The sequence below is a fragment of the Schistocerca piceifrons genome, chromosome 5 (assembly GCF_021461385.2).
Source record: "Schistocerca piceifrons isolate TAMUIC-IGC-003096 chromosome 5, iqSchPice1.1, whole genome shotgun sequence".
NCBI lineage: Eukaryota > Metazoa > Arthropoda > Insecta > Orthoptera > Acrididae > Schistocerca > Schistocerca piceifrons.
In genome coordinates this window covers 22063046-22077936 of record NC_060142.1, presented here as the reverse complement: position 1 = coordinate 22077936, position 14891 = coordinate 22063046, and the positions used below count along the sequence as shown (strand labels likewise).

The window sequence follows — 14891 nt, the reverse complement described above, 5'->3', positions numbered from 1 at the left end:
CAGTGCTATTTGGTAAGGATTCCTTACTATGCAGCAGTGCATTAAACGAGAACTGATGTATGTCGTGTCGACAATCTCTTTCAGCAAATTTCCTGCATCTTTTAAGTGTTCAGGCAACAAAAATTCGTCTTCCGCTATCTCTTTCCCTTGGCCTAAAGACTGTTGTACAGGACAATCAGGATGTTCTGCCACATTTCTGTGTAATTACAGATCTTACTTAGGAGATGAAACACACTAAGGAATCTATACTTATTTATTACTAACTTAAATGAGGAAAGTTATCACTACTGACAAAAGGATATACTCTTAGTGGAATACAAGAAATCTATGCTATGCACCTGATCCCATTTTCCATCTGACCGCCATTGTTAGCCGTTGGATACAATGGAAATTATAATTCAATTACAATTGAAAGGACCTGTCTGAGTCTCTGCATATAAAACGGAGAAACACTGATACCGTGCTACTGGAAGGTGTGATATGTCACCCTGTGTGGAAACTGCTGGAGACTGTACTGTGCTTAAGTAGAGTATAAACGTAACAACATCCTCTTTATGTAAAAGCACACTACACTGAAGTGCCAAAGAAACTGGTATAGGCATGCGTATTCAAATACAGAGACATGTAAACAGGCAGAATACGGTTCTGCGGTCAGCAACGCCTATATAAGATAACAAATGTATGGCACAATTCTTAGATCGGTTACTGCTGCTACATTGACAGGTTATCATGATTTAAGTGAGTTTTAACGTAGTGTTATATTCTGCGCACGAGCGATAGGACACAACACCTCCGAGGTAGCGATGAAGCAGGGATTTTCCTGTATGACCATTTCACGACTGAACCGTGAATATTAGGAATCCAGCGAAACATCAAATCTCTGACATCGCTGCGGCTGGAAAAAGATCCTGAAGGAACAGGACCAACGACGATTGAAGAGAATCGTTCAACGTGACAGAAAAGCAACCTTTCCGCAAATTGCTGCAGATTTCAATGCTGGGCAATCAAAAACTGTGAGAGTGCGAACCATTCAACGAAACATCACCGATATGGGCTTTCGAAGCCGAAATCCCACTCGTGTACCCTTGATGACTGCACGACACAAAGCTTTACATCTCGCCTGGGGCCGTCATCACCGATATTGGACTGCTGATGACTGGAAATATGTTGCCTGGTCGGACGAACGTCGTTTCAAATTGTATGGAACGGATGGACGTCTACGGCATGGAGACAACCTCGTGAATCCATGGACCTGCATGCCAGCATTGGATTATTCAAGCTGGTGGAGGCTTTGTAATGGTGTGGAGCTTGTGCAGTTGGAGTGATGTAGGACCCATGATATGTCTAGATACGACTCTTGACAGGTGACACCTACGTAAGCATCTTGTCTGATCACCTGCATCCATTCATGTCCGTTGTGCATTCCGACGGACTTGGGCAATTCCAGCAGGGCAATGCGACACCCCAAACGTCCAGAATTGCTACAGAGCAGCTCCAGGAACAATCTTCTGAGTTTAAATACTTCCGTTGGCCATGAAACTCCCCAGATATGAACATTATTGAGCATATCTGGTATTCATTGCAACGTGCTGTTTGGAAGAGATCTCCATCCCTTCGTACTCTTAGGGATTCATGGTGTCAGCACTACTTCAGACAGTAGGTCAGTCCACGCCACGTCGTGTTGCGGCACTTCAGTGTCTCGTGGGGGCCCTACATGATATTAGGCAGGTGTACCAGTTTCTTTACCTTTTCAGTGTATAAGAAGACAATAATCGCGTCACAGCATACATTTCAAAGTGTGTGACTTTCTGCGATGTCATAGCTCCCGAAGACTGTGTCGTGATGCCTGACAGACACTGCAGGGCGCGGTATATGTGTTGCGATCTGGTGGCAAGGTGGTGTGGTGAGCACTGAAATGTGCTCAACACCTGGTGCAACACTTGCACGGCAAACATGTAGCATCACTCGTAGTGACCACAGCATGGGCGAGGACAGTCCTGCAAGTGTTTGCACTCACTGATTGTTAGTGGTAGGTAAGAGCAAGCGAATGTTCATATAAAAAAAAGCTTGTAATCATATCTTTCCTACAACATTGAGTGATACACCACGACCACATAAAAAGCACCAGTGGTAATTCTTAAATGTGGAGTCTGGAGCTATTAGTGTAATATGTTTAAAAAGAATGAAGCCTGCAACCTATCATTATGGTTGTTTCTTAGCTAGTTGTACTTAGAACAAATAAATCCCAACATTTCCATAGTGTAATTTTTATGTAGCAAAAGTGTGCTTTAATACACTTCCACAGTGTAATTTCTAAAGCAGCAAAAGTGTAATTTCAATAAAAAATGAACCACAACATGTACAAAGCATAATTGTTATCTTTCATTAGTGTACTTTGTTTAAAAAAGTTTCTTGCATGTACAAGTGAGGCAATCAGTAGTATAAAGGGGTGAGAGAGGGGGAGTGGGGTGTGTAAGAGAGTGCTAATAAATTATAGTCATAGGTATCCTAAATATACATCACACCCAGCCGACTGGCTAATAGCCCACCATAACTGTGGAATAAATTATAGAAATAATGATAATAAATTGGGCAATAAATTATATCGATAAAGACCCTAAATATACAGCCGTATGTGTTCTTCAACCAGTAGAATAACAGCTCTCTATTTATACGTAACGCAATAGGTCTGGACGATTGGGTGAGAGGGATTAGCATAACCTTGGAGGTGACAAGCAGGATGGTACTCCTAAATCATTGGGCTCACACCAGCACAGCCACTATACATATATCCTGAGGCATGAAGAAGTCGTCACTTTGATAACGGATAGATGTGTGTGTGCAGTAAAAACTGCAGTGTGATGAAGGCTCAATTACAGTAAGTAGTTTCATATGGATGGAGTTTACAGCATATATTCAGAGATTAAGAGGCTTGTGCAAAATAAGTTGTCATGTAGAGCTCCATCAAACCAGTCTTCAGACTCAAAACCACAACAACAGCAGATTCGTATCACCATCTGTGCCCGACCGAACTATCTCTTTTTGTTTCGCCAGAGCAACGTCTTTCTTCCAGAGAGGCCCATTTAGTTTAGGTTTACTGATATCTGCTTTCCATTTTTGTGTGCATTGTACCGCCTCGTTACAATACAATCAACGAATTTCTGAATTAATTTCACGTGTGCTGTCGTGACTACTTGCTGAAGACCCGAAATTTTGAAGTATATACCCAGAATTTCTCACTCCACCATCTCTATGTGGTCCTTATGAGTGATGTTGTCACTACTTGCTGAAGATTCGAAACCTTGGAGTACACATCTGCTATGTCGTTCATTTAACAGATGCATCTCGCTTCTTCACAACCTTCCCAATGAACCTAATTCTTCCATTCTTCATTCTTAATACTGGTTGTGCTTGCTCATCCCACTCCATCATGACCTGTAGCATTAACCCTAATTATTGCAATGAGGCTCTGGAATGTTACCGCTAAAGATGTGGTAGTACACTCTCTGGTTGTTTCTCTTTGTTATGGACGTTATATTCCGTTTATCCATATTCAAAGAGAACTGACATTTAGCACACTAATCGAGGTTACTATCTAAGCAACTCTGCCTTTCCTTATGACCCTCTACAACGGTACTTCCCAGCTCACAACACTGCCAGTGTCAGTGTGATAGCGATGCTGATACTACATGATAAATCAATTATGTATAGTAAGAACGAAATTGTTAAGGCTTTCGTGACCACTTGTTGACAAGCTGCTTGTTGGCTTCTGTCTCGGGTTTCCGGCCGACGATTGTTTGATGATTTTTCTGACATTGTGCCAGCCAAGTGGCTGGAGTTGTCAAAGCTTCTTCCGCCGTTCTTGGACAGTCCACCACCGGCAATGGCGGATGAGGTCTGATAATTCCAGTCGCTCGTGCTTTCGAAACGTAAGAAAAGTCATCAAGCAAATGTAAAAATATACAAGGTAATATATTAAGAATATTAAAAGATACGCTACTTTTCCTAAAACAAATCAGTTTCGAAACCCTTTCAGAGATCTATGAAAACGAAATTTATTTCTTTACCTGTATGTACTGTTTTTAAAAATATATATGAGAAAAAATAAGAAAAAGAAGCATTAATGATTCTCTGAGAGAAGTATACTCTCCTCCAAGAACACTGTAAAGCCAAGTGTAGAATATACTCAAAGCTCGTATAAACGTATGAAGGTTATGATACTACACTGAAGTCCTGTACAAACGTTATTCTACCTGACTTCAGAGAGAAAGAAAGTGCGCTCTTTGCCCGTCATACCAATGTTTTCGATTTCTGAGATATACCTGACTAATATCAGCTAGGTCATCACACCATCATCATCATCATTTTCCCTTCAAGAATTAGACTGTTGCCTGTTCCGAATCATTCCCACATTTTTCTAGGCCTTCCAATATCTCTTTCCCCATTCAGGTTATAGTTCAGGATCGTCTGAGGAATTCTGTGACCGGATAACCTCATGACGCCCTGTTTCCAATCTTCACGGTATTTTTGAATTTTTTCATCCATGCTGAAAATGTTTAATTCTGTTGTAATATCATCGTTTCTAATCAGATCCCTTCTTGTGCAGCCCTTCGTCTTAGGAACCTCATCTCTGCTGTTTGATTTTTTTTCTGTCCTAATCCAGCTTTTGCTTTCGTAGGATAACACCGGAACTGCCATTCCTTTGTAGAATTTCACGATGGTTTCTTTTTGTACTTTATGGTTCAAATGGCTCTGAGCACTATGGGACTTAACAGCTGTGGTCATCAGTCCCCTAGAACTTAGAACTACTTAAACCTAACTAACCTAAGGACATCACACACATCCATGCCCGAGGCAGGATTCGAACCTGCGGCCGTAGCAGTCGCACGGTTCCAGACTGCGCGCCTAGAACCGCGAGACCACCGCGGCCGGCCTGTACTTTATGGCCCATTGTTCTGCTAATGATGGCACAGACGGCTTGCAATTTGGATTTTAGCTGGGTAAGAGAGTAATTTAAAATGTCGAATGGATTCCATGGGTTCTTCTGTAGAATGAAATTTAAGAATGCTTAACTATTTTTCATTAGCTGCAGTGCTTCAGTGTCTATTATTTGTGAGTTTTACCAGTTATACAGCCATACACACTATATGATAAAAAGTATCCAGATACCCACAAAAACATACTTTTTCATGTTAGGTGCATTGTGCTGCCACCTGCTGCCAGGTACTCCATATCAGCGACCTCAATAGTCAGACATCGTGAGAGAGCAGAATGGAGCGCTCCTCGGGACTCACGGACTTCGAGCGTGGTTCAAATGGCTCTGAGCACTATGGGACTTAACATCTGAGGTTATCAGTCCCCTAGAACTTAGAACTACTTAAACCTAACAAACCTAAGGACATCACACACATCCATGCCCGAGGCAGGATTTGAACCTGCGACCGTAGAAGTTGCGCGGTTACGAACTGAAGTGCCTAGAACCGCTCGGCCACCGCGGCCGGCTCGAGCGTGGTCAAGTGATTACGTGCCACTTGTGTCATACGTCTGTACGCGAGATTTCCACACTCCTAAACATCCCTAGGTGCTTTGTTTCTGATGTGATAGTGAAGTGGAAACGTGGAGGAACACGTACAGCACAAAGGCGTACAGGCCGACCTCCTCTGTTGACTGACAGAGGCTGGCGACAGTTGAAGAGGGTCGTAGCGTGTAATAGACAGACATCTATCCAGACAATCACAAAGAAATTCCAAATTGCATCAGGATCCATTGCAAGTACTATGACAGTTAGGTGGGAGGTGAGAAAACTTGGATTTTATGCTCGAGAGGATAATCATAAGCCACACATCACACCGGTAAATGCCAAACGATGCCTCGCTTGGCATAAGGAGCGTGAACATTGGACGACTGAACAGTGGAAAAGCGTTGTGTGGAGTGACGAATCACGGTATAGAATGTGGCGATGCAATGGCAGGGTGTGGGTACGGCGAATGCCCTGTGAAAATCATCTGCCAGCGTGTGTAGTGCCAACACTTTATTCTTTTGCACAGGCCTGCATTCTTGCTTCCCGCTGTTGAAGAGCAATTCGGGGATGGCGACTGCATCTTTCAACACTAACGAGCACCTGTGGATAATGCACGGCCTGTGGCAGAGTAGTTACACGACAACGTCCCTGTAACGGACTGGCCTATTTAGAGTCCTGACTTGAAACCTATAGAATACCACTGGGATATTTTGGAACCCTGACTTCGTGCCAGGCCTCACCGACTGATATCGATAACTCTCCTCAACGCAGCACTCCGTAAAGAATGGGCTGCCATTCCCCAAGAAACCTTCCTGCACCTTACTGAACATACGCCTGCGAGAGTGGATGGTGGTGGTGGTTAGTGTTTAACGTCCCGTCGACAACGAGGTCATTAGAGACGGAGCGCAAGATCGGGTTAGGGAAGGATTGGGAAGGAAATCGGCCGTGCCCTTTCAAAGGAACCATCTCGGCATTCGCCTGAAACGATTTAGGGAAATCACGGAAAACCTAAATCAGGATGGCCGGAGACGGGATTGAACCGTCGTCCTCCCGAATGCGAGTCCATGCGAGAGTGGAAGCTGTCATCAAGGCTAAGGGTGGGCCAACAGCATATTGAATTCCAGCATGTCCGGATACTTTTGATCACATAGTGTAGTAGTACGACTCTCTTGTGCAACACTGTATTCTTGAATATAGAATTCAGTATTTCGACGTTCTGTCTGTTCTCGTTAGTATCAATGCCGAACTGAACTGTGATAGACAAGACTTGAGTTCCACTCATTAAATTTACAGAAGACCAGGATTTCCAGATAAATATTTCTTTAAGATCTGAATTTGGAACTTGTTGCGGTATTCACTCATTTCCCTTTTTACTGATGTTCGAGTTCCATTAATTTTGATCTTATAGCGCCCCAGAATTACCTTTTATTGCAGTAGTGTATGCCGTGTTTTTGTGCGTTAACGTCACATATTTGTGTAGAACTCGTTGTATAAAGTGTTTTAGCTTTAAACGTAACTATTCTGCGCAAATCAAATTTGTACAAAATTTTCTTGGTGTGACCTTCAAGTAGCATGTCAATACCGTCTATCGCTTATTCGTAGCTCTTTTGATGAGATTGTTGCATTTGATGGCTCTGATAGTTGTTACAAAATTGTTGTTGTTTGTGTCTTCAGTTTCGAAGACAAGTTTTAATGAAGCTGGCCATGCTAGTCCATCCTGAGTAGATTTCTTCATATCTGGGTATCTACAACCACTTACACCATATGAGCGTGTTTACTGTAATGAAGTGTTGGTCTCCTAAAATTCTTCGCCCATTCTCGTCTCTCCATAATCAAATTATTTTTTCCTTGTACCTCAGTACAGGTTCTACAAGTCAGTTTTTGCCGTAAGGGTCTTTTCCCCTCTATCTCGATTCAGTGTGCCTTCAAAAGGTTATGTTTCACTCTAACACAAGACGACACTGGAGACAAATGCTTAGAGAGAACTATGTCACATTTCTCTGCTGTTCGTCATTCACTTTTATGTAATTCTGAGGAAAGTTTTTCTTTCTTTGGATAGGTTACATATTGTAATGTCTGTACTTGTCCCATTTTAGGTAGTTTCCTTCCACAAAACAATACTGATCTACTAGTTCTAGTGACCCATTTCCAAACCTGATTTCGTCAACACCACCAGATTTAATTGAACTACACTCTTACACTCTTGTTTAACTTTTGCTGCTATCCATCTTCCCATCTCTTTCCAGGCCATTATGTGTTCCACTGAAGTAACCTTCCAAGTGGTTTGCAGTCTCTGACAGAATTACGATTTCATCGGCAAAGCTTAAAGGTTTTATTTCTCCTATCTGAACTTTAGTAGTGTTTCCAAATTCCTCGTTGGTTGTTTTCTCTCTTTAACCTCTGGCTGCTATACAGAAACATTTGGGATAGCCTGCGATCCTTTCACACTTCATTCCCAGTTACTGCGTCCCTTTCATGTACTTGGACTCTTAGAACAGCTGCCTGTAACTGAATGTGTCGCGAAAGAGTAACAAATTCTCGAAATTTTCGGCGCCTCATTTCCAGGTAAACAGAAAGTTTCGAGATTATATCCCGTCATGTGTCTCAAGAGAAACAATGCTAATGTAAATAATTATTGTATCGTCGTTACGTGGGGTGTGGTTGGTGCAGCCTCAGTGTCGGACTACTGTTCGTGGTGGTGACAGGAGCTGCAGCAGTTGTTCGACTCGAGCGAGCGCGGCGTGGTGTACTTCAGCATGGGCACGCTGCTGCGTGTGGACAGCCTGCCCCAGGAGCAGCTGCGCGGAATACTGCGGGCGTTCGCGTCGCTGCCGCAGCAGGTGCTCTGGAGGGCCGACCACACGCTGCTGCCGCCGCTGCCGCCCAACGTTCACACTTCCGACTGGCTGCCGCAGAACGACGTCCTCAGTGAGTCCGACAGCTGCGCTGCACGGGGGCCGCCACTGCTCACAGGCGTCGGGTCGGGGCTGTACAGTCGTATAGGATACTGTTGTGACCAGGCGGAACTACATTCGTCCGGACACAAGTGTGGGTTCTCTGATTTCTCTGGGACAATGGTCGTCACACTAGAACACGTGAAATATTATCATTTCATTACACAAGTAAGTAAAAGATTTACTTAACTTCGACAAACTCCTTTGCCACAGGAGTATTGCACAATTCATAACACTCACGGACTAGCAATCTATCACTTGATCCACTTATTAACAAACTGTTCTACAATATTCGACATTAACAACCATACAGTATCATCTGAAGCTTTAACTACTTACTAGTCCTAGATGAAGACGTCGATAGCTTTAGCTGACATCTCGAAGTTGGCAGAGCCCTTGCTAGCTGGACACTACATTGACCTCAGTGTGAGGGCGCAGCTGTACTGAGAGTTGAGTGGTGGTCCTCACTAGCACTTCTCATACATCGCTGCAGACTGCAGTGCGCCCTCATTGCTGTCTGTCACATCCACTGACGGTGCCAACTTTGGTGTGGCAATGCGATCTCTGTATGTTACCACAGATATAGCCCAGTTTTGTGCATCAGCTGTTTTCTCACCCCTGTCCCCTGTGCACACAGGGACCTGTCAGCTCGTGGCAGCGAGGATTACAAGTTCTATTTAAAAATCGATGTACATACACCGATGAGCCAAAGTATTATGACCATCTGTTTAATAGTTTGCTGGTCCACTGTGCGAACACAATAGACATAGGTAAAGCTATTCCCGCAGATTATGGGATAGTTGTTTACTGGCCCACAACTGATACATGTTGTGTTCAAATGGGTACATTTACTGACCAAGACATCAATGTGAGTTCATTATAATCCCCCATAAATCAGTGTTGCGCAGTCCTGACCTTGCAACACAGGCAGTTATCCTACTGGAAGATGTTATCATCGTAGGGGATGACTTCAGGCAGTCCGCAATAGTCTCCAGACAGTTCACTGGTGTCACGATGCCTTCAGTTATCACCACAGATCCTATGAAACCCCAACTCAAGGTGCCCCACAGCGCAATTCTACCCTCACCAGACTGCATCTGTGACACTGTGCACGTTTCGTGCAGCCAGTCGCCTGAACGACAGCGTATAAGTACTCAGCCGTCGACCTTGTACAGCAAGAAATTCGACTCATTCGACAGGCGACACATTTCTATTGATCCATAGTGAAAACTCAGTGATGCTCTGCCCACTGCAGTCGTAACTGACGACATCGTTGAGTCAACTTAGGAACACACAGGGGTCGTGTGACATGGAGCCCCATGTTCAACAATGGCCTTTGAACGGTGTTCTGTAACACTTGCACCTGCATCAGTTGTGTACTGGTCAGATATGCCACAGATCGCTGCCTATCCTGCAGGGGATCCTCCGACATCATGTTTTGTGATGAGATGTGGTCGTCCAGCCCATTCTTTATTTCACTATCCTTCAATCTCTTTCCATAGGTGCTCATGACAATAGTACTCCAACAGGCGACCTGCTTCGCCGTTTCAGAGATATTCGTTTCCAGCCTCAGAACCACAACATTGTGTCCTTCGACGAAACTGCTTTTTTCAGCGGATTTCTGCTATCGCGGCCAGTACATTCACTATAATGATTACTCATTCGCATCTCGTCCGGTAACACTGTTCGCTTACTGCGTCAGCTACTCACACCACCACCAGTAGGTATTCAACCTCTCGGTGGGGTGTGGTCGTTATGTTCTGCCTTATCAGTATATATGTTATGTGTGTATGTTGCTACACAGCTTTGGATCACTGAGGGAAACTTAAACCAAACTCCATGCATACAAAAGTTAGTGTACGAAAAGAAACCTTTTTGGTAAGACAATCCAAGTACCCTCATAGGAGTAGTGGGGTGACATGCAAAACGTATAGGAAACGAATGTTATTAGTGCTCAAATATTTCTCCTCGGTATAGGATATTAACCAGACAGAATTGTTAGGGAAAGTAGAGATCCACGGATTCGTATAGTAAACCCGAAAGCGTTTTTTAGGTGCTCGTCCAGGTCCAGTGGTGGATGCTACAAGAAAGGCATTACGCGACACTGTGATTTACTTTGATATTCCGTAAGCGAACTTTTAGAAGAGTCAGTTTACTGCTTCCTCATACCTATATTTCGTGAGAGGACCATACAGATATATTTTTACTACTTAGTGCACAATACGAGACTTAGTAACAGTTTTTCTACCCACGCACCATTCGTGGGAGAGACGCAAATGGAGGAACTGACAGTGGTACGCGCAGAACCCCACACCAGACACCATAAACACCTTGCAGAACTTATATGCAAACATCAGGGTTTGTAGGACCATTCATGACACTCCAGAAGACAGTCTAGCGTTAGGAGCAGGTGAGATGAGGTGTGAAGCTGCAGCTGGCCTCGACAGTGGTGAGGGAACGTGGAAACATCGCAAGAAACACATCCTACAACATAAATGCAGATGATGGATGCGCTGTTGTATGTGACTGTGAACGACATCTGTGCAGTGTGTCAGCCATGATCAGAGCAGTCTTCTGTGTAGTTGTGAGTACATTATGTGGAAGCTAAGAAAAATCGAATACGATCAAGTTATCGGTGCTCCACGGTGCGTATCTCCGTGACCAAGAACAGAGTGTTTGTTACTTCAAGAAGCATCATACGAAAATTTATACTGCATACAGTGAACGAAGAGAAAAGGTAATCCTCTGTGTCACAAAACGGACGAAACTGTAAGCTGAGTTATCGTGACAGACAGTCATGGGGGAGGAGTGCTAAAAAAAACAAACAAAAAACATATATATGTAGTGTATACTGCGGAAAGGATACTGGTATCATATTTGACAGAAAGGAAACAGCCTGCATGTGCAGAAAGAGATGCTACGGCGATGATAAGAGGGAAAGCTCTAATCTCCTCTTGAATGCAGAGTAGTTTCAATCAGGATACATGTCACAGGGTAGTTGGTTCTATTAGTCGTATGGGTGAATAGAGAAGGAGACGAAGGAGGATTTCATATTATGCGAAGATATAGCCAGGATTCCTCTTTTATCCGTTATGGTAGTGCATGCGAAAATCATATTGCTTATCCAGTCGCATCGAACCTGACTTTAGGAAGGGCTGATGTGATCAAACTACGAATGTCGCACACGTATATTACATAAGCGTTCGTAGCTACGTCGATTCGTCTTCCACTACATGTACCATGTTGAGCTGCATCACAGTAATAAAAAATTGGCAGGACTAAAGATTGGATTACTTTTTGTTTAATTTGAGATGGAAATATGTTTTCCCAAATTTTGGATGGCATAAAGGCAAGAGAGAAATATGGTGTGTGCTGTAACAATGAAAAGAAAGCTAAAATATCTGTAAAGAAGTAACCCATATCTTGTGATACTACTGATAGCGGTACTTTCCTTAAGACACTATCGATAAAATGTTGTTTCTTGAGACACCAGTGTTCTGAATGGTTTGATGCAGCTCGCCACACATTCCTTTCCTGTGCCAACGTCATCATCTCAAGTGGCACTGGCAACATACGTCCTCAATTATTTGTTGCATTTATTTGAATATCTGTTTCTCCCTACAATTTTTACCCTGTGCAGCTTACCGAGTACTATGAGGGCTACTCCATGATGTCTTAACACATGTCCGATCGTCCGTCCCCTTCTCCTCGCCAATGGTTCCCATATGTTCCTCTCTTAGCCGATTCTCTAGAGAACCTCCCATTTCCTATTTTATTGGTCCTCCTGAGCTTCAACATCTTTCAATACCAGTACATAATAAACCCTTCGATTCTCCTCTTTCTCAAGTTATCCCACAGTCCACTATTCACCACCAAACAATACTGTGCTCCCGGAATATAGTCTTAGAAATACTGGAAGTCCTTTGGAGTCACCTTTCCTTCACTTTTGTAGCAGGCTATGTCACACTGTCTCAGAGGCCAGCAACGGAACGTTTTACGACGACGGTCCGACACCCGGACACCTGTTCTCGACCAAGGGGAGTACATTCCTCCGATTCTGCGGGTATTCTCAAGATGTTTTCTGAGAACCTTCCTGCGACATTATTGTAGCTAGCCTCGTGAAAATATTTCGCCTCAGTGGCAGAAATGGGTCAGCATTGCATGACGGCCAACACTGTGTGGCCGGGATACCCATTGCGTTTTTTCAGGGCACTTAGGCAACCAAGCCAATCTCCTTCCCTACTGCGCATAACATCAGTGTTTTAATTTTGCCGCTAGTTGTTATGCCAGAAAGCATACCGGTGACTGCCTGTTCAACGCAATGAGATGTGTTAGAATTGGAGTAACCGATTTTGCACATCTTCTCGAGGGAGACTGGACGATCCGTAAAGACATAGGCGACTGATGCACTACCGTTTACGACTGGTGATTTTTAGCTCTTTGTGCATGCCTCATGTGGATTGTTCTTCGGACTTGAGAGGAGTGTTAGGATTCCACTATTGGTCAGATGGATGTGAGGGATAGTCGGAGAGTCGGTGAGTAGATTCGGGCAGTGGCCTTGAACAAGGAGAGATCGATCGAGACTCAGGGCGCGAAGGTGGATTCACATGAGAGAAAGAGGCGGACACCCACTTTTGGAGCCGACGCAGAGGCTCACTATAGTCACCACATTCTGGACATCTACATGCTCATGGCGAGCAGTTCGCAGCAGCGCCATTACGAATCCTTAAGGTGAATTGTACCAACTGCAACGTGCCCTTACAACAGCAGCAATCACTGTCTTAACTTAATGACATGGTGGTAGCTTCCCGATTGGCAGTTCACATACACTTCAAACGAATTAGTTGCAGTACTAGCCCATTATCCACAGTTACAGTGAGAAGTAGATTCGATTTACCACCTCTTCGTCAACAGTGCATCGATACACACTTCATTTTATTAAACGGGAGCTTGAATATAATCGACATGCGATGTTGAGGTATGTCCCATGTCGTTCATGTCTTTTGGAAATAAAAATGTCGTTATCATGAATGTCATCTGTTTTCCAACTAGCCAGCATTCCTTTGTAAATTTCAGTAACCTATTTTTGGGGAACAGTAGGAATACTCTTGGAGTAGAGTACATGATGTCTGCCTTAGTGCCACTACTCACGGCCAAAATCGTTTTTCATTCGTGTTTAGGTTCTGTTGCGCTTAATTTTACAATATTGTAACGGAGGGGTGCGGAAATACTCCGATGCAGAGGCTCATTAGAGGTACGCAAACACCTACTCACCAAATGGGTGATTTCTTCTTCAAATTAAGGCTAATGCTTGTTATTAATATGCTTCTTACAACCAAGAATTCCCTTCCCTCCTGCGCAAGCCTTCTTCGTATGTCCTGATTCCTTGTTACATCATGTTATTTTGCTTCTAATGTAACAGAATTCCTTCACTTCTTGCACTTCATGATCCCCTATGTAAATGCGAAGTTTATCACTAGAATAATAAGCTCATTTCTGCTACCTCTCATGACTTCCTCTTTCTTCATTTTCTCTGAAGTTGAATTCTATCTTCATTAACTTGTCAATTCCATTCAACGGGTCTTATAGTTCAATTTCGCTTTCACTAATGGTAACAATGTCATCAAAGTGTCTTATTGTTATCTTTTCACCCTCAGTTTTAGGCTCTCTTTTGCTTTCCCAGTCTTACACCCTTTTCGATCCGTACACTTCGTTCTCAGCCTCGATGGTGTCTAACACAAATATCACTTAAACCTAGCACTGAAATTTTAGTACTCATGTCGACAGTATTCGGCACCTTCGAATCAAGAGTGAGAGACGGTACCACGTGACTGTACTTGTGTGGCAGACCACCCCAAGACGGTGGCGTTCATCACGCACGGCGGGCAGCTGGGCCTGCAGGAGGCGGTGTGGGCGGGGGTGCCCCTGCTGGTGGTGCCCGTCAGGTGCGACCAGCGCCACAACGCCGCCGCCATGAGCCGCCGCGGCGTCGCCCTCACCCTGACCGTGGGCCAGCTGACGGAGCACAGCCTTCGTGACGCTTTGGACAGCCTCATAAACGACACCAGGTGAGCGCGCCTGACGAAAAATGGTTCAAATGGCTCTGAGCACTATGGGACTTAACAGCTGAGGTCATCAGTCCCCTAGAACTTAGGGCTCCTTAAACCGAACTAACCTAAGGACATCACACACATCCATGCCCGAGGCAGGATTCGAACCTGCGACAGTAGCAGTCGCGCGATTCCGGACCGAAGCGCCTAGAACCGCTCGCCCACCGTGACCAGCACGCGTGACGAGCTGCCGCGTTCTCCTAAACCTGGCCGCGTGACACGTGACCGAGCACAATCTGCACGAAGCTCATTGCAGTCTCGCCAGTGACACTACGTGACGGCACTATTAACTGGGGCGCTGTGGCC

At 44.3% G+C, this 14891-nt stretch overlaps 1 protein-coding gene across 1 annotated transcript in view; it reads left to right on the top strand.

Annotated features, from left to right (window-relative positions):
- The window catches only part of LOC124798671 (UDP-glucosyltransferase 2-like), a 121515-nt gene that overhangs the window by 97501 nt on the left and 9123 nt on the right, over nucleotides 1-14891 (top strand). Inside the window, exons 5-6 of the mRNA XM_047262171.1 lie at nucleotides 8227-8449; nucleotides 14324-14543. Coding sequence (XP_047118127.1) covers nucleotides 8227-8449; nucleotides 14324-14543 — 443 coding nt within the window. The remainder of the gene's footprint in view (nucleotides 1-8226; nucleotides 8450-14323; nucleotides 14544-14891) is intronic.